The sequence below is a fragment of the Chenopodium quinoa genome, unplaced genomic scaffold (assembly GCF_001683475.1).
Source record: "Chenopodium quinoa cultivar QQ74 unplaced genomic scaffold, ASM168347v1, whole genome shotgun sequence".
NCBI classification, from domain to species: Eukaryota; Viridiplantae; Streptophyta; class Magnoliopsida; order Caryophyllales; family Amaranthaceae; genus Chenopodium; species Chenopodium quinoa.
Genome location: NW_018743448.1, coordinates 2,669,654 through 2,690,584, shown reverse-complemented (window position 1 = coordinate 2,690,584; position 20,931 = coordinate 2,669,654). Strand labels below are relative to the sequence as shown.

The following is a 20,931-nucleotide window of genomic DNA, read 5'->3' as shown; positions in this document are numbered from 1 at the left end:
TCGACGAGAAATGGATGGTGATGGAGGTGGATCGTCAGAAAACAAATTGGGAATGCCACCGTCGGCTTTTCAGCAGGTACGACTTTTTTCCACGGGTTTAAAGTGGTTTTGGCCTCCGATTACCTGGGTCAACTAGAGTTTAAAATCAGCTACTGTCCACAGTAATTGATTTTGACCTCCAATCACCGAGGTTAAAATTAGTTACTGAGTTTTCAGCTCCGGTTACCAACCACTTAATTTATAAAAAAAAAATTGAAAAATAAAAAAAAATTCCACCGGAAATCTTATCTCCTTCCTCAAATTTCCAGCCATCCCGCCACTAGAACTGTCGCCTCTTGACCTCCGCCTGATTGGCCGCCTAGTTCCGCGCTGTCGCTGCCTTCTGCCACCACCAACTGCTGGTGGTAACCTTTATTATGTGGTTGTGTGGAAAAAGGTTGGTGGTTGGGGAGTTTGATGATAGAGAAACAAAAAGGGGAGAAAAAAAAGGGTTAGGGTTTATTAAGGGGAATAATAACCCCTTTTTTTTTATAATCATGATGGTTTTGATAAATTTGAATGGCTCTATTTAACACCCTTTTTTTGCCGTCACCCTCGTCGTTTGTATCGTCATACATATCAAGAACAGACAATTCGTTGTTTACAACAGGTTCAATATTCACCAAAGTTTGAGACGGTGTTATTTGAACATGTTCTTGTGTAGGAGAGTAACTGTGCAACTGCATCGGTGATGAAATGTCATTGTTTGAGATAGATGGACCAGGTTGCTGCAACATTGACACCGACGCCCCTTCATGTACAGGTGCAGTAAAATGTGAACTGAATGGAATGTCAAATTGATCGTTGTGTAACATTCTACTGAAAGATCCCATTCCATATTCAAATGATGCAATGTTGTATGAGGGCTTTGTAACGAGCTTGTATTTTAAGGGAAGATATGTAGGTTGTTGCTCTATCAAGCGAATAGTCTGTTGAGTACATATATGCACCATTTCCACATACAAATTAGTGGGAAGAGACCTCATTGCAACGACACCCCTCAAAACCTCCAAATGGTCGTCATTCAAAACAGGTAAGATTTGAACCCCACTGACACTCTCAAACCTCATTTTAATGTTCAGTTCAACATTCGTTGGGTTTGAACCAGTTATAGTATAAACCTTCTTCAACAAATCAATGTAAGTCATACAAGGTTTCAATGCCAACGGTTCCATTTTTCCTCCTCTATACTCGACGTTCGATCCGACACACAAAATTTCACACCCCCCCCCCCCAACGACATAACAAAACAATCAATTGTGAAGCCATGTTCTACATAACAATCGGAATACATATTAGATGACACAAATACACAACACAACTAAAACCACAATGATTCAATTAAATCCTAAAGCTAAGCGTATATACAACTTAGTGTTCAACAATGTACTTATTTACCTAGTTAATCAACAATGTAGTATATATATTTAAATTTACCTAATTCAACAATGTAGTTCGTAAACATACTTGAAATTTAAACACTAAGTATGAAGAATAATGTATGCTTCATATACATGATTTGAAATTAAACAACATACATATAAATATACTTAATTTCAATAATTAAACAACAATGTATTATGTAGTTATACTTATTTCGCATACTTAAACAACAATATAGTACATATATTATAAATTACAAACATAAATTCCCAAAAAACATCATAAACAAGTAAAATAGTTAAATTCAATACATACCTCAAATTCGATCAATGTACTGCGTAAAAGTGTTGAACAAAGATTGAGGAATAATTTTTAGTGACTATGATGAAGATCTAAGCAATGGAATGTGATGAATTTGATGCAAATATGGAGGATTGGGCGAGCAATTAGGTGCGGGTTAGGGTTTGGAATTTGAGGTTTTGCGTTTTGTTGAAAAACAATAAAAAAATAACAATATACTGCTTGAAATACTCGATACAAAAAGGTTGGCGTTTTTGGTAAACGGTAAAACGTCAGCCTGGTTAGCGTTTTTACCTTGGCCAAATTTTTTTAGAAAATTTCAGTCAAGATAAACACCAACCAGGCTGGCGTTTTTTCGTAGACTGAAATTTTTTAAGAAAATGGCCAGGGTAAAAACGCCACCCTAAATGGCGTTTTATCCTGATAAATAGATTTACCACGCGTCTACTTTGAAGAATAGTTTCTTAACAAAACTCGTAATTTTTCCAAATATTCGAGAATCAAGTTCGTTTACAAGTGGTATTTTAAGTAGCTTCCCAAAAGATCACAAACATAGGAAACATTCATTCAAATATGTGTGCACTTTCTCTTAAAAACTGAATAGTAGCTAACTTCAATCTAAAATGGGATTCAGATTCCTCAAATTAAATCTCATTTACAAGCCATATCTCTCAAGAATTTCCTCAACTACCCAGAAAAATTCAATCTTTACCCTTCACAATCCATCAAAAATCAACTCTTTAACAACCCAATTGCAAGAAATTTATGATCCTTCAAATGTGATTATAAACCCACCAAATTCCCAAATTTTCAAACGCTGGCATTTTGGGCATTCACATCATCATCATCATGGTCCACATCATGATTCTAGCAAGAAGAGTGAGAACATTTTTAGGCTTGGACTTGCTGCTGATATTGGTTTAACTGTCGGAAAAGCCGTCACCGGGTACTTCTCTGGTAGCACCGCTATTATTGCCGACGCCGCGCATTCTCTCTCCGATGTGGTAATTTATCAATTTTAGTACCTCATTTTATCTTGTAATCTTATGTTGTTTGTGTCATTTTATTTGATGGGTTGTTTGGAAATTTGGTATTGGAATTGGCAATGTGCATGTTTTGTTATGATTATTAATTAGGGGAAGAGGGTTATTTAGTTTGATTAAGAGTGCAATTTACAGTTCATTTGTAATGATACTAAGTTTTTGGGTTTTGAAGGAGTATGTGAGTGAATTGCCTATTGTTATGTTATTAGGATTGACCATAGTGAGGCAAGGAGCTGAGTTGTGTATGGTTTTTTCCTGAAAAATAATTTTGGTGTTTATGGCTAGGCAAACTTTTGGGGGAAGTTCTACGTTTCGTAAGGGCATTATTGATTAATTGTTTAGTGAAGAACAGTGTTGAGTTTCACTTAATATTGAAGATTATTCCAAAAAAGTCTGGGACATGTAACGATGTAAATAGAGGATTGGGATCTTTCTCTTCCTATAAACTAACTATAAGTTTGTGCCTTACAATGTCTACTGTACCTTCTAATCTTTGCAAGGCTTCTGAAAATATCGAGTATAATGCTTTGAGGGAAAGAACAGCGTTTTGTAACAATGCCATGCTGGTAGTAAAGACTTAAGGAGTATTGTTTTGTCATTAGCTAGTTAATGACTGTGTGTGATCTCATTTTCTGAAATGCTCTACACTTATATAGAGAAAAATCTACTGTAGATTTTAGGTATGAGGTATGGGTTCGGAATGAGTAGAACCCATGCCTAATGTCTGGTTGAGAAAATCCATTTTCTATACTCATACCTCAAACCCACAAGGTATAGGGGTTAGAAACCCAAAGAGGGAGGTGTGTATGGCTCATTCCGCTCATACCAAACTTCTAGCTACCAAATAAAAGAAAAATTATATTTCCGAACATGGCATGTTTGAGTAGGCCCCTTTTTTCTTTGTGTTACAGAAGTGAGAAAGCTAACTATTAGAGAAACATAGCATGTTTTATGATCTTATGTAGGCATGTCTTTGTACTGGCTAATGCCCAATGTGATGAAATTGCTGAAATTGAGGAAATTTTGGAAGCTCTTTACCAAACATTTTGAAGTGATCTGACCTACAATAACTACACCATACGTCCATAAGCTTGATCTTACTTTGTCGTCGAGTAATGAAACAAATATATACCTCTGAGTTTAACTTAGATGCCACTTGCTTGATATAGGGTGTTAAGAGTTATGTGGAAGTCTACCCAAAACATTATAGTTTCTGCCAGTTTAATTAACATATGTGCTATAGTTCAGTAGCTCTTGAAAAGTTTGCGGCACATGGTTTAGCAATGACTAATATTCATAGTGTACTGAGTGCCTAGGTCTGTGTTTGTTGGTTCGTTTTATTTAAGGTAACTATATGACTATAAGTTCTGCTGATAAAGAAAAAATTAACATATGTGCTATAGTTCAGTAGCTCTTGAAAAGTTTGCGACACATGGTTTAGCAATGACTAATATTCATAGTGTACTGAGTGCCTAGGTCTGTGTTTGTTGGTTTGTAGTATTTAAGGTAACTATATGACTATAAGTTCTGCTGATAAAGAAAAAGTTGCTTCTACATCTTTAATAACCACTAACCAAGAATCCGGAAGTCATTTTAAGGAATTGAGTCAATATACCAGTATACCACAGTCCACAATAATTCTTCGCTATTTTAAATCAGTATACTCGTCATTTGAAATTCATTGTTAAGGGTATCGTGAAGAGTAATATAAAAAGTTTCAAAGATAATTTATTAAGTTTAGGAAGTCACCTGTTATTTTCAGTCAAACTAATATAGAAATGGAGTAGTATGTTGTTTGGTTGACCACCTTGTAGCTAACTTAATCTCTAGTTGACTTATTTCCTTTGAAACCATTGAAGTTTGAAGCTTGGATTGATAATCAGGAAGGTTAAGTCGCACTTTTATAGTTTATCTGTACCTCAATGTATCCTTTTTATCCTTTAAAGCTATTTTTTTGTTTGTTAATGGGGTTTTATTATTAATCTGTGCTAACAGCCAAACATGAAAATCGTAATTGTAAACTCATATTTCATGGAAATGTCACTTTTGAGGAGCTGTTAACTATTTATGGAGCTAGGCTTGTTGAGCAAAACAGGCTTTCTAATGTGTCGAATGACTTGCGTAATGGATGAAAACTAGTATGCTGTTTTAGGTGCAATGGGATCTTGCAATAATTGTGTGATAGTTGATTTTGTGGATTAGAAATGCGTTTCTTGTACTTAATTATTGTACACTGACTTGACACTTGTTAGTAACGCCCACGGATTGGATTGTAGATTAATTGTTGGTTTGAAACAGGATTGATAAAATATTTCTAAATATTGGGTGGTCCAAAAAACAGTGAAGACTGCCAGATTTTTCACTTAAATTTTCTAAAGTTTGTTGCTTTGCTCAATCTGGCTGGTAAATAATTTGGTATTGGTTTTCAAGTAAAGATTACGACTTAAATTGCAACATGATTATCAATAATTGTAGATATGAGTTAGAATAAAGTATTGGGAGCAAGATCAAATACAGTTTGGCGAGAAGAGGACCCTCAATGAACCTTAGGCTCTTATTGCTGGGTGGAGGTCCCTGGGACAGGCTCACTAATTTCCTTCATCATGGCAAATTGACAATCATGCATTCATGCATATATCTCTGACTTTAAGCTAGTTTGGTATCAGGAAGGAAGCCCTGGCTTACATGCCAAGATCTTTCTTTTATTTCTGGTTGAGAGGTGATTGGAAAAAGTTCTGGTTTGTTTCTAAAGTTTGAGCACAAAAAAATACAATGAGGCGAACAAATAAGGACGAAGGGAGTAAGATGGTATGGTCTGATTCTGATGTGGAAGAAGCAAAAAGTTCATGAAATAATGTGATAAGAACATAGTCTAAGGTAAATGCTGGGTACGTGAATGAAAGTTGGAACCACCGTTGGGGATTGACAGATTGTGGATTGATTTGAGTTATTAAGATGTTGATCTGCCTTAAAGAATAATTATACCCTGTTTTACACCATTGATTGCATTTAAATGGTTATCTATGGAATAACTAACTTGCTTAATGTTTTTCCTACCTCTTCCCTCCTGTCTTTTGTATTGTGGTCAAGGACTGAAGAAAGAAGAAAACAATCAGATATCATAAAATTTCTTCCTTTTTTACAAAAATAACTGTCCATATATTGTTTGTTTAGCTTACATTGTCTTTTTCATATGAATTTTTGTCTTAGTTATGTTGGTGATGGTGAAAAATATCTGCTTACTTTAACTGGCATGACTGTATTGCAGGTTCTCAGCAGCGTTGCTTTACTCTCTTTTAAAGCTGCCAGAGTGCCTAGAGACAAAGAACACCCATATGGTCAATAATTTTCCCTTTGATTCGCTTTTGCTGATCCCTTTATTGGGGTTAAGGCTTTGTTTATTTTCATTATTATTTTTGTATGCATGTCTATAGCATTTTATGTCTCTGCCCATAATGAATTTGTTTTCTAACATATATATATTTTTTGAAATTATCATTTTGTTTTCAAATTTTTGCTGTAATATAACTGTAATGGCTAATTTCATTTTCTTTGTACCCTTCCCAGTTCCCACTAGCCATTAGTCTATTGTATATATTCACCAATCATAGTGATGTGATTTCACTTTGTTTTTCACCGCATTTGCGGTGTGAGGTAGTCCTTTTGGCATCCTATTGTGGAGCTGCAATACATTGTGTCCTTTGCTTCTTTAGGATTTCCCCTTTTTTTTATCTAAAGTATTCCTAGATAATATCTTGAATACTAACATAGATAATAAACATATAAATCTTATCTAACTTAAACCTTCCAATAAAGAAAGGCTAATTAATATTCTAAATGTTCATTTTTATTTGATTAGTGAGATCATTAGACTACCTTCACTTGCCTTAAACCTAATCATACTGCCCTACCATGAGTAGTCACGTACTCACTATTATTTTCATCAGATGCCTTCACCTTTGCTGTGTATTTGGCTGGTTTTCTTCATCTTGATTAAAAAATGATGCAAGTGAGATTTTTTTTTGTTTTTGTTTTTTTTGTTTTTGTTTTTGTTTTTTTTTTTTTTTTTTTTTTACACATCTTGCATACTTGTATGACTGGCTTGTATTGAAAAAGAAATTAAGTCAGAGGAACTCTGGTTTAATTGAGTTGTAATCATATTTGGATCTTTATTTTACTACGCTATTGCAAAATTGAAAACTAGGATGGCCTTTTTTTTTTTTTTTTTTTTTTGAACATAAACTTTTTAGGCGGAAGGTAGCTGGTACCCTATATTATCAATGATCCAAGTGAGTATATTTACTTTTTTATAGGGAGAGGGTTTCACAGATTACATTTCCTCTTACCTCGCAAATGGTTGCAAAGACTTTCTAACGTAGGTAGGTGACTTTAGGCTACTAGATTGGATAACATTGTCAGTATCCTCATGAACCCAACTTGGCTTACTCATGCAAACTACCGTCGTAGTTTTGTCAGTATTCATGTTTATTTTTCCAATAGCCTATGTATAACTCAATAAAGCACAATGACATGATGGTTAGTTAAAAATTACGAAAGGCAACGAAAAAAAAAAAGAAAGAGAAAGAATAAAAAAAAATGGCTGATGTTGCTATGCAAAGTAGAAGCATAATCTGTTTAACTAATGTTGATTTTCAAATGTTGTAAGTGTAAAAGGTTAAAAAAAAAGGGGCAATTTTGTCAGGAGATGTTAAAAATAAAAATAGACAACTTGTAGGACAGAAAAACTCACGAAATGATAACCATGTTCAATCCTTTACGTTGCTTGATCAAGTTTTGGTCCAAAAAGATTCCTAAGCTGGTACCTTTAGTAAGCAGTTTTTGGGAAGAATATTGATTTTCACAAGCACATGAAGGCTCTTTTGAATTAATTCCACTCCAAGATTTTGATGCATCCCACCTTTAGGCTGTGGCATATCTTTCTTTGACCCCTGACCAATCACCACCTTCTATTGAGCCAGAATCACAAACCTTTTTAGAATCACCCCAAGAAGATAGTGCCTTATTCTCTTCTTTATCAGATAAGAGTGGGAGACACCCCTCAAAAAGTAGATGAAGGCTTATAGATGGATCTTTAGGCTGTGGCTGATCTTTCATTGGCCCCCAACCTGAACAAGTATTTCATAAAGAAATATAGCCATCAAGCCATGTAGTTGAGTTAACTAGTCTCAAGAGCTGTTTGTTCTGGCATTAAATGGATTTTGTACTTTCTAAATTGCATCGAAAAAAAATATATGGGGAAAAAAGAAAGATGAAAAAAAAAATTGAGAGCTTAATTTTCTTTTGTTATGAAATGATTAGATACTCTAATTTCCAGACCTCATTTTACTTTCTGTATATACTGCAGGCCATGGTAAATTTGAGACACTAGGAGCTCTAGGGATCTCTGGCATGCTCCTTTTAACTGCAGGAGGTATTGCATGGCATGCTGCTGATATATTGCTGGTAGGACCTATCACTTTGTTTCCCTCTCTCCCAATCCCTTCTTTTCATTGCCAGGTTTATTTTTGTATGTGTGCCTACTTTGCGTGAAATTGCATGCTTGTTCCATGGAATAATATAGTTGTCACCCGTCAGAATCACAATTATCATGGCATAGGTAATGGGTTGTGGCATCTCAAGGATGTTGAGGAGCTCCTGTGGGGATTAATTATTATTGAGTGAAGTTTACTCCTAAGTCACTAAATCTTCCTAATTTCTTGGTTGAACTTGAGGTCAAGAATTAAAGTGATCTAATATTCTTTGCAAGGGTTATATACTAATATCAACTTGCGTGATAAGGATGCCAAGTTTGCCAACCCACAATGCCAATAAATAAGGCGTTGAGAGTCAATTCACTACTGAAATAGTAGATATGCGCATTTAGAGATTGTCATGTAGTAGGTCTTTGTTTCTGCGAAGTCTCAATATTTTTGAGCCTGTTCAAACATGTGACCCACTTAATTGCCTCAGTATTTTGAGGCACCTTGGCTTAGACTCTTAGTTAACTCTATTGGAAAAATAAGTTTAAATGTTCAATTATCAAATTGAATGAGCAACAATATCTTATTTCTCATCTGATCTCATAATAGCCAGTTATGGACATCATGGGATGATTTTGAAATTTTGAAATGGTGTCACATAACAGCTTGATAACTGAATAAAATATTTTTAGGTGGTATGTGTGTATTTTTTAAGGATCAATGGGGAAAGCTGGGAGTAAATGATGATGGATGCAGTGTTAATTTTCATGGCAAGGTTGGTTTAGATGGTTAAAAGCTTTGGCTGCTGGTCCACTGAGGTGAATTTCAAAATCTCCCTACGTCAGTAGAATGTGATTCTTTCTAGTTTCATCCTTTTTCCCTTTGTAACAAATAATATTGTTTAACACTTCAAGAAACTTTGGCTTAAGTATAGGTTGTCGTGGAATTCATATTTGTATGAAGCTATATTACTTTTGATTATTTTAATAGACCAAATGCTGCTTGATTCCCTAACTAAACTATGATATTGTTGTTTTGCAGGGTTTGCTTACAACATCCCCTGAAGTTTTTGGTCAATCCTTGATGCATGAGCATGGTCATCATAGTGGGCATGACCATAAGATCGATATGGATCACCCAATTCTCGCATTAAATATGGCTATGTTATCCATCGCTGTAAAAGAAGGGTATATAATTTATTCTACAACTTATCCAGCTTGGCTAGCTCCTCTAAATTTGTTGTTAGCCTGTTATCCTTTTGGACTATATTTTTGGCTTTCCCGTTGTTTATAGTCTTAAATGCTTCTTCAGTCAATCCTGTTTTGTATCCTCTCTTATTGATATTAATGTGTTATTATAAATGAAGGCATTTATAACTAAGTACATTTTTTTTTGAAACATCCCAGATAAGTACATCTACACTCTACTAGGAACCCTTCTGATGCCTCTATGATTGTCATGAAGCATACTTGACTTTGACTGCTGTACCACCTCCAAAATGTCAATTTAATGCCACTGACTTTATGTTACATTGATTGCCAATAAGACCCACTACTTACTCTGAATTTCTGGCCTCTCCTGTATTGCATCCCTTAAATATTTTACGCACTTTATTTTTTATTAGAGATTTAGGTTTAACTTTCCAAATAAACTTTGGTTCTTAGTTTGCTCTTGGAGTCCTTGGTAAAAGTTGATTTGGTGGCTGATCTTAGAAGATTCTTTTGAATGTATTGATTAATATTTCTAATGGGATTTGTGGGGCCAATTATGGTACTTAATACAAATTGAATGAAGTAATCGTGTCTGCCTCTAAATTCACTCTAGTATAAGCTGGTAAGTGGTAGATACTGTGGATATTGCTGTATAAGGGTAGTTTTTATACATTACCCTTGCCAGTGCTAAGTTGAAGAAATAGATTAGGTATATGCTCCAAAATATTCACCCCCCATTTTTTGTATGTAATGCTTGTGATGCACAGATTTATTGTTTTGTTATGGGTTAGTCATTTGTTATATTGTTCAATGACTATGATATTGGTAGACAAAAGCTACTTATATGGATAACATGTAATTATAAATAATGGTTTAGAAGAAGTAAAATGGGATTAAAAGGTTCAAGTGCGCCAAGGCATCATAGAATTTATATAAGTTTCCAAATACTGAAAATGCTCAGAAGTTGTCAATCTAATACTAAAATGTGTAAGCTCATGTCATTTGATGTAAAAAAGAAAGTAAAATAATGTATCAGACCAGTTCTTAACCTCCGTCATCTGAATGTAAGTATTATGAGTAAATTTATCGTGGATATAACTAATTAGCATTGGATTCCTACTCCTGGTAATATATTAATCTGCTATATACTACTCTTTGTCTTCTGTCACTCATAGTTACCACTCAGATATCTGTTAGAATGATAACAAAAATTGGACAGCCAAACTTGAAAATTTGATCTTCTTTTTGGATCGAAGGTAGCAGTAATATCTCAATTTATAACTAATCAGATAAAATTACAATAAATTGTAATAGTTTATTACAAACTTTTTCTAGCTTTTTGTTACTAGACATCTCACTTATGAGAAATTTTTAATTCGATTTTTGCCATTCTGATGTTTGATTCAGATCCCTTTCACTGTGATTCTTTTTTTTTTTTTTTTTCTTCATGCCCGAATGTATATAAAGTCGAAGGACCGTGCTTTATATGTTCTATAATTGTTGCAGTCTTTTTCGGATAACAAAGAGAGCTGGGGAAAAGGAAGGCAGTGGACTCATGAAAGCAAATGCATGGCATCACAGGGCTGATGCTATCTCTTCTTTCGTTGCTCTTATTGGGGTAGGTAAGAACTGTCTGTTGTGAATGTGTAGCTATAGATTGATTTTGATTCCCACAGCCTAAGTTTACTTCACAACTTTGAAGCTTTCAGTACCAGCGTCATTTTGATATTAAACTTCTGCAGTAATTGATCGACATAAATCAGGAAGCTTGGTGTGGTGTGGTAAATTAGGCATATTTCACACTGACAAAAACATTTCTTGTTTAGTTAGCATACATGGAGTAATGATCTTGTATAGCCTTTGAAATGCCAGAAGCTTTAGGGTTTATTTGGGTATAGAAGCAAGGCCTCTTTGCCACTTTTCTTACTCTTATCAAGTATTCTATTGTGCTGTTCAATACTGCTCTCAGTAGACGGTTGCTACTTATTATATTTACCCTTGGTTCATGTATTGCAAATTAAAATACTAGTGCTGCTTACGGTTACATGGTTAGCTCTCACCTATTTGCCCCTTACCTAGGCAGCCTACCGCCGTACCCTATTTTGTTCTTCTTCTTCTTTTTATTTATTTATTTATTTATTTATTTATTATTTTTATGTGATGGAAATCGTTATTAGTTGCATGCCAAGGTACATTTGTATCAAGCTGGCACAAGCGCAACCTTAAGCTGCCTTTTTCTTGGTTTGTGGCTCCCCATCTTGGTCTTGGGAAGCTACTCCCAAATCCCAAGGGCTCTTGCTGCTAACCCAGTTCAGGTTGACTTGTGCAAGGTTCCACTCCTGTAGGAGCACCTTTTCCTTAGCCAAAGGAAAAAAAGATCCTTGTCTTGGGAAGACCCTATCTGTACAAATTATTAGCTTTTGAAAGTTATGATCTTTCTCGAGATAATGTTAGTGGAAGAGTTGTAGATTTTACAGTGGAAAGAGGGCTGGCTTTTAACCTTTGTGATGATTGCTCTACCAATTCACTTTATTATAATATAAGTATGAAGTTAAATTTATCGCCATTTCAATGATTTTGTTATGAATAATGACGTGGAAATGTGATCATATTGTATTAGTTTTTGTCATTTTGACTACTGAATTGATGACAAGTGTCTGTTAATTATTGTCTCAGGAGGATCCATTCTTGGTGTAAAATTTTTTGATCCTCTTGCTGGCCTTCTTGTGTCTGGCATGATACTAAAAGCAGGTCTGGAAACTGGTTACCAAAGGTATCCTGTTTATCAACCTTCATAGATTGATGCCTTAACTGTATTTTCTATGCTATTTTTTATTTTCAAACCTTGTCGTAAAATTGGATATGTGAAGGAACGGGATGATGGAAAATTTTTAAATTTAGAGGTGAGCAAAATAACCCGAAAAACTGAATAATCGAATTTCAAAATAATCGTTGAAAGTTATACAGTTTCTAACTTGAATGTATTTGTAGCTTTTATCATTATTTTTTTTCATTATGCAAGATGTGATGTTTAATAAATAATAAGTATGATGTATGAATGGTGAATAATTACATTGGCAACTAATGGCAGTATGAAAGCTTTTTTAGTGCTGGAAACAATGCTAATGGTTAGGTAGTGTTGTGCTGTAGAGAAACAGTCTTGTTAGTGTGGATCATTTATATCTGCTAATCTTTGCTATATGATCTGAACTAGTTATTTGAAGAATTTATACTGCTAACAGACATGACGTATGATTTTGTGAAGATTGAGTCTAGGGTGTAAATTCAAGTTGACAAACATGTGGACAATACATTGCCCAAGTTAATATACACTTTTTTTGTTCAAACTGTAGTGTTTTAGAGCTGGTGGATGCTGCAGTTCCACAGCAGCTATTGGACCCTCATCGAGAAACAATTCTACAAGTTGAAGGAGTGAAGGTAAATCTCATCCTTTTAAATTCAAGTTAAGGTGTAGTTCCTTTGCAAATTGAATGAATGTGCACTTAGTGCGGAACTAATTAGCTTGTTGCTGCATAAGGGTAGTTACCTAGGATTCTTCTACATCACTTGAGAATATTTCAGCATAATGGCGGTAGAGCAGATAGGGGATTCGTTTTGTTTTCTTTGTTGTGGTAATCATGTAGATATAGTTTCTAAAGCTTTTACCGAGTGTATTGCAATGTCATTGCCATAATGGACACTGCTCATGGAAGTGGAATCTTGGCATCTTACCTTGGGAGTTTGAGGCCAATAAAAATTCATTGTTATATGTAAAGGCCATTATGCATTGTGTTTGTTTAGACTAATCTATAATTTTAGGTTAAACTTTTTTTGAAGTTCTTGAGTTTAAACATATTTAAATTCTAGAATGGATTTAAAAGTTTGCCTATATGTGAAACACAATACTTTTATAGGTGCAATGTCATGACATTATTTTAGCATCACATAATGATCTGTCATGCGATAGCAAGTTGAAATTCTCTTGTTTAGTTGGCTAGCAGCTGCTGCATAGCATAAAAGCAGTTTTTTGGGCCCATGTTCTGAAGCATTCTATTTGCAAAATGGTCCCCAATCTCTTTTAATTCTCTTGTTAACCATATAAGTTCTAGCAACCATCTTAGCGCTTAACAACTTGCTGATTGAAATGTTGATACCAATTCACCATCCAATTTTTGCTGATTCTTTTATTTTTAAATCGGTTGCTTCTTCAGTCACTAGGACACTCTATAAATAACTATATTCCTTCTGTTGCAATGAGTTCTTGAATGTTCACAATCTTCACATTATTGATTGCTAAATGGCACTCTTTGTTATATATATAGGGGTGTCACCGTCTGAGGGGAAGAAGGGCTGGCTCGTATTTGCACCTTGATGTACACATAGAGGTATAATACCTTCTCAATGTTTACTAATTCGGATTGGATGTGCGCATCATGATATTTCTGGAATTTTTGTCAACAAGCTATTGATAATATTCAGTGATTTTACACCTTGCTTAGCTGAATTTTATCAATAAATGAATGCCATTATGCCACCGTTAAAACAGTCCTTTAACTCAAAGGATGACATAAATGATAATATTTCACTAGTGTCAACCCAACAAAAAAAAAAAAAAAAAAAAAAAAAAAAAAAAAACCCTATATACAGCAATAATATGAACATTAGTGCTTATACTCACAAAATGCCATTATATCCTCTATGCTCAATATCATCTGGTTTTAAGCTTTATTCTCTGTCAACGAGGATTCTCAAATTTGAAAAACTTGTTTATGAATTTGCAAATGAGGATATGCTCAAATTTGAAAAACTTACTTGTTTATAAATTTGCAAATGAGGATTCTCAAATTTTCATACTCTAAGAGGGAAGAGAGCTGTCTTAGGTGATAGACAGTCCCTAAGGCATTCCCTTTTTAAGGGGTGTTGAAGTTCAGTTGAACGTAGACAACTCCCTAAGGGGGTGTTGATATAGCAACTACCCTGCCCCCTTTTTAACACAAATTAATTCTCAGTTATTGGTAATAGGGTTTTTTTTTAAAAATAATTAGAGAATGCAAGGTTTCTAGTATTGAGTGAAAGGGATTTATGGAGAGAAAATAAAATGCCGTATTATACTGGAAAAGGAGATCATTGTTTTTTGTAATCATTCTCTCACTATTTTACAAGCGAGTATGAAACACTTTTCATCTTTCTTCTCAGATGAAAGGATGACCAAAGTGAGAGCTTTTTTCTAGAAGTCAAACAGTGTCAATGATTTATTTGGAGGTCGTATTTAGTTTTTCCTTTCTAACATCACTTCCTACTTCTGCTCTCCTTTAAGAAGCTTGTGGGTGTCTCCAATAAGAGGAAGATGATTATGAGAAATTATCCTTGAGTCTAGAGTAGTATAGGATAGGAGGGGCCATCCAGTATGTTGGGACATTGTGCTAAAATGGTAATGTCTTTGTTAGTTTCTTTTGGAACCCAACTCTTTTAGGCGCAATTTGATGGAAGCGAGGTATAGACTTAAAAATTGGATGTGAAGCATTGACCATTAATCAGTTCTGTATTTTAGTCCTTCGTTTCACAGGATTCTTCTCTAATTTTCTTGGTCAGTTACAAGGTAGGTGATGGTTTTTGAAAGTAGCGGAGTAGAGATACTTTCTCAAAATCGTTGTCTTGAATATATCTTTTCTATGCTACAGCATTTTTCCTTTGCAGCTTTCAAGTAGGTGGATTTGACGACTCTTATTAATTGTGAGATATAGTAGCTCATTGATTAGTCAGGCACTTGAGTAGTCAGAATGGAGATTTTGAGTGAAAGACTCTTGTTGGTTTTTTTGTTACCTACCTTATATCATGTTTGAAATTCCTCTAAACCTCATTCTTTCCTTGTCTCAACTGACATTTGGAGGTCAATATTTTCTGTATAAGGTGAACCCTTTTGATTGGAAATTAAAATTTGGACAAACTCAATGACACTCATGGACGTGCAAAATCAATGCCTAAATGAGGACATTTTTCCTTAATGTTAATCCATCACCCAAGGGATGTACCACATGTCCACATGTCAAATTGTCAATTCAATCCAACTTAATCCAGTACGGCTTGCGACCCTGCAATCAATTTGGATTTGAAGCAAAGTAATTTGGTCCTCCGACACCCCTTCTCATTGTGAAAAAGGCAGCCAATTACCTGCCCAAAGGAAAATATTTCAGATCTGATGTTTTTTCGCAAAGTCCTAGATTTGTATATGGAAGGAGAAGTGATGATATTGGAAATGAGTCAATTTAGATATCACTGATATTCCCTGTTGAGCCACCTAGCCTCAGGAGAGAGATACAATGCTGCATTTTAAGCTTTTTTTTCCTAGTTTTTCTTGTAATGCAAATCTGGGAGGAGGGTTGGTGGTAGTGATGATATTGTAAAGTGTAACTTGCGTTGGTCTACCTAATTTTTTTTGTGTATTTCTCCTAAAGAAGAGTAATATGTAAGTTTATAATATTTGTGTAATCGGCAGACTATTAACCATTTTATGTAAAGCAAAGGTTTACAGATATCAAGTGTATGCAAAATGGGCTGTATTGATGGTTCGTTATGTTTTTCAGAATTTAGAGGAGGCAAGTTAGTTGATGTACAAGAAAAAATGACACTAAAAGCTTTGGAAATTTTTTAATAAAATCTGAATTACTGCATAAACCATGTGCATATTATTTAATTTTGCTGTGCTTTTAGTTTTAATCTAATATTTGAATTCTTCCTTATTTCCTTCAAATGAGTCTCTGTATCCTTGAATATTCTTTTCAAGGAACGGACATTTGAATCTGCACCTGTATCAGATTTTTATTACCTGGTTTACTAAGTATATAATTCTGTATTATCTACTTTTGTGAAAGAAGAAAAGTTAGCTTGATTTATGGTACAAAATTTTTGTTTATCCTGTGTGTTGTGGTTAGGATTAATAATATTCTGAGAAGTAGTTTGATCTCGATATATATATATTTCTTTATTTGTTTATCTAATTTATCTTTATTTGTTTATTGTCAGATTGATATCCAGTGTGTTTTGCGCTCTTGTTTTTAAGTTTTTCTTTTTCAAATTTTCTATGTATGGAATTCGATGCTTTTTGTTTATCTTGTTTACCTAGTCCAATACCTCATTCTTTTAAAGCTGTTTTTATCTGCTATTGTTCTTTTGCTGTATAAAGTATTAGGGATACTTGCTGAAAGAGTGGAGAGTGTGGATATAAGTTGGAAGCCTTGTTCCATCTCTTGGTATAAGATTTGAATCAATGTGTACCTTGCAGGTTGATCCTTTCACCAGTGTCAGTGCTGCTCACCATATTGGTGAAAATGTTAGGCACCGAATTCACGATTCTCATCCTGAAGTGGCTGAAGTCTTCATACACATAGGTACTGCTGCTGTGCTGCAAGTTTACTTCAACTCAGTTCTCATATTGGCATTACATAGATTATCTTTGCTGTTACAATTTGAAGCGCCTATATTTGGTTTCGGATGAAGTGACTGAATAATGAAATTAACTTTTGCTTTTCTATTCATGGGTTGGATTGTGGAAAAGCACAATGGACCTAATGATAAACTTACCAATTTGAAAATTGTGCTGGCATTCTGCATTATTGCTTGCTTTTAAATTGATAGTCTTTGCTGTGTTATATGTTGTATATTGGACGGATAGCAAGCCGATGTCATTGACCATCTTGACTCCCTTTTACTGAAGTAGTTTAGGGGATGCAGAAGGTACTGAATAAGGTGAAAATAAAACTGGTTGTATATCAAATATGTTGAATACATAAAAGTGCAAGAGTGCGGAAACTATTGTGAGCCCACAGGAGGATTTCTAGGACTCTAGTAATTAGTCATACATGACTCTAATTAGGGCATATTCATCCATTTACTTATACCGCACTTGGAAAAAAAAATGTCATAACACGCGTTGGTATTTCATTATACTTTAGATGGTATCATCATGATACCAACAGCCTTATTCAGTGATACCAACGAATGCAAAATTATTTTGTTGGTATCGATATAATTTGTTGTTGGTATCATGTTAAATACCAACGTCGGGTATTAGAGTCATGTTCTAATTACTAGAGTCCTAGAAATCCTCGAGCCCACAGCGTTGGTGGGGCCTATAACTGGAAAAGAATTAATTAAGCACATTTGGTTTAAATAATATGCATATTATGTTTGAGTAAAGAAAAAAAGTTGCACATTTAGTTTTAAAAAAATTTGCATATTTAATCTTTCTCATCCTCATCATTTTAACATCTTTCGGATATGACCCTGAACTGATGCTTCCAAATTTTCTCACTGAATATCCTTAGTTGAATTAAATTCCAGTTGTTAAGACAGTACTTTTTTCCTCTAAATTTTGTCTTAAAAGATCTATTCAAACATGTATGTGAAAGATTTTTTTTTTTTTTTTTTTTTTTTTTTTTTTTTTGAAGACAGGTTATCATTTATAAGATTTTAGTTATTTTGAAAATCCCCCAAGTAATCTGAAAGAGTAAAGATGTTTGTGTTCTAGGTTGCCGGTCTAGGAAGAGGGAGCAGTGAATGGAGGGAAATGTGCCAATCTAGCCTCTTCTTTGCTTGGTCAAGGAATATTTTTAATTTTTATAGCATTTTCTGATTCAGCTCTGACTCTAATATGTTATTTTGCTGCCGTTGGATTTTCGTTATGATTTTCGTTTTCTGAAGATACACACTTAATTAGGCACAGCTGCTTCAAAGTTCAAACTACAAACTATGGCTTTTGTTATCTGTTTTAGCTTCTGAAGCAGTTGCATCACCTTGATTCTCGATCCTGTTACCTTGTGGGTTCATTTTAACATTGGAACTTCTCTTGCAGATCCTTCTATTTCTGAAATATCACCGGAAGTTGATATAAAAGAAAACTTTGACAGCTTGGACGAAACTAATGACAGTATCTCCTTAAAGGACAAAGACTTTGATCATATCATCTCTGATATATTCTCATCACAGTTTCCAAAGGTTCATTCTTCTATCCCACTCAGGCTATGTGCAATTCAACATTTTAAGTAAATATTTGCTTAATTCAGAAATGATCAGGTGTGTCAGTGATGTAAGGTTGATATTTCACTTCCTGAAGTGCTACATGTGTCGTGTCACCTTATTTGTACAGATAAGGTGACACGACAGTCACCTTATCTGTACATTTAAAAAGTGTACAGATAAGGTGACACGACAGTCACCTTATCTGTACATTTAAAAAGTGTACAGATAAGGTGACACGACACACGTAGCTTGTCTTTGTTGCCCTTTTAATCTAATCTTTTTTTTTTTTTTTTTTTTTTTTTTTTTTCTTTGGAAAGTATTGTGGCTTGAATGAATACTACACCAGATGCCTTTTGCAAATATCTTGGTTCTTTGAAAGCACTTCTGCCCTTACTTTTACATTTAGGGCACCTAAACTGCTTGTGGCTCATTTGCTAAGCCATATTACTAAAAGGAATTATAAGTGTAAAACAGTTTGTAAATCCACATCTGTGTAATTAATATTCCTCAAGTCACTAGGAATTCTGTACCAATATCAAGGACACATCCTCTAGAGTTTATTGCTGGTTGATTTCAATGAAGACAAACATGACCAAAGACGCGTCGTTGCGTTCTCTAGCCACCCTTGTGTAGGAGTCAAAAGAGGAGAAACATTTCAAGGACATGTTCTCTAGAGTTCACGTGTAGGAGTCTACTCATAACAATTTGTACTCAGTGGAGGAAAAGAGGAGAAAGTATTAGAACTTTGGATTGATATTATGTGGTCTCAAGACATTCAATGGGTCACTTTGCTTCTTAGATAGGATTTTTACTATTTCAATACCAGTAGGTTTTGGGTTTTCACAAAATGATTCAGTTTCTTGGTCTTGCTAAAATATGATGGAAATGACCTCCCCTTCTTACCCCTAGGTGTGGTTTCAACTTCCCCCCTCTGCTCCCTTCTTTCACTATGTAGTTGTATATGTCCTTGATTTCTGCAGAATTTTTTTTCCTTTTGTTTTAGTTTCTGTTATTAATCCATCGGGCCTGAACTATATTTCCAGAAAATGAAGCTAGAGCACATAACGCCTCACCTGTTGCAAAACAAGATTATGCTGGATGTTGAGGTCTCCATGCCACCTGACATAATGATCAGGTAAAATGCTGCAGGAATCATCCTTTACTTCATTCAATATACAAGTACATCTTTTTTATACCGATTTCTGTTTCAGTGATGCAAGGTTGATGGCAGAGGAAGTGAAAAAGGAGATTCTCGGAACAGTGTCTGATGTCATTCAAGTTCATGTTCAGTTGCGGCTTACACCTGCTAACCATACAACTCCCTCGTAATTTTTTCCTGAGACTATGACACCTTTTTGCTAGGATTATAGATAGCTTTATAAACTTGAACTGTTCCTTAAGTAGTACAATTGTCCCGGAGAAAGTCAGACATGAGTACGTATTGCAGGAAAATAACACTAACCTCGGCATCTTTATTTGTACTGTAGGTAAATCATAAATGGTTATATAGTTTTTTCTGTGGATCGCAGAAGGGGATATAAGGTGTGGTGCATAGAGGAAGAAAGGAAGATAAATAGAGTGCTTTCCGTTCTTGAGATGCACTCTTTTAATTGTATAAACAAGTCCATTTTCGGACATACAAACAACAATAAGGTGACTAACTTACAGAGTCATGTACGCAGTGCTTCTAAACTTGCTGCTTTTTTGGCAATGCAATTTTGCTAGCATGTTACTACGGAGTACGGAGTATTTCGTATCTCATATTAATATGCTGCTTTTGTGCCTATCGTTTGGGAATGCAATTTACTCTAGAAGTAGTAAACTCGATGATCATCAGATCGTTCTAGTTATTCATTGGGACTATTGGGTATTCACGAAGCTAATACTGCAAGTATAGTTTCACATTGCATTGCATAATTGCATTACAGAGTAAAATCATGAAGCTATATAATCATGAATGCAATTATATTATAGCACGTTTTTGTTATGTAATTATGCATTAAATTTAATTTGTTCAGAAAATTGAATTTCTCAAATACATTCAAAGTATTAATTTTTTTTTATTTTTTTTTTTTTTTTTTGACATTCCAAGTATTAATTACAAACTTACAATCATCCAAAATTTATGTTTGGCTTAAAACTAAAATCTTCCTGATCTGACATGTCCAAAATCCTTTTTGGTCATCAAAAATTTATGTTTAAAATTTATTAAATTAAATTAAATTAAATTTAGCCCATATATTTAAGTCCTCACAAGTCATTCTCGACTTCTCGTCCATAAAATAAACAATAAAATAAATAATTGTCAATTTTTTAATTTTGTAGTTTTGAAGTAACAGAAATTAAAAATATTTGCTTAAGAAAAGGAGTCATTGAATCAGATAATTGTAGTCTGTAGTTTTAGTCGACACTTTAATATTCCGATACAAGTTTCATCACTTTAATAACTTCAATTTC

At 34.4% G+C, this 20,931-nt stretch overlaps 1 protein-coding gene across 2 annotated transcripts; it reads left to right on the top strand.

Annotated features, from left to right (window-relative positions):
- Positions 1-2,257: 2,257 nt before the first annotated feature.
- On the top strand, positions 2,258-20,438 carry LOC110739291 (metal tolerance protein 2-like). Of its 2 annotated transcripts, XM_021919759.1 has the most exons (13): positions 2,258-2,726; positions 6,034-6,103; positions 8,131-8,228; positions 9,287-9,432; positions 10,963-11,078; positions 12,133-12,229; positions 12,810-12,894; positions 13,779-13,841; positions 16,739-16,844; positions 18,308-18,450; positions 19,518-19,609; positions 19,686-19,799; positions 19,962-20,438. In XM_021919759.1, exons 1-13 carry the CDS (start codon positions 2,346-2,348, stop codon positions 19,963-19,965), a joined length of 1,515 nt encoding a protein of 504 aa, XP_021775451.1. In that variant the 5' UTR covers positions 2,258-2,345; the 3' UTR covers positions 19,966-20,438. The 2 variants fall into 2 exon arrangements, with proteins under 2 accessions (XP_021775451.1, XP_021775449.1); XM_021919757.1 differs by having other exon boundaries at positions 19,686-20,437.
- The last annotated feature ends 493 nt before the right edge of the window (positions 20,439-20,931 follow it).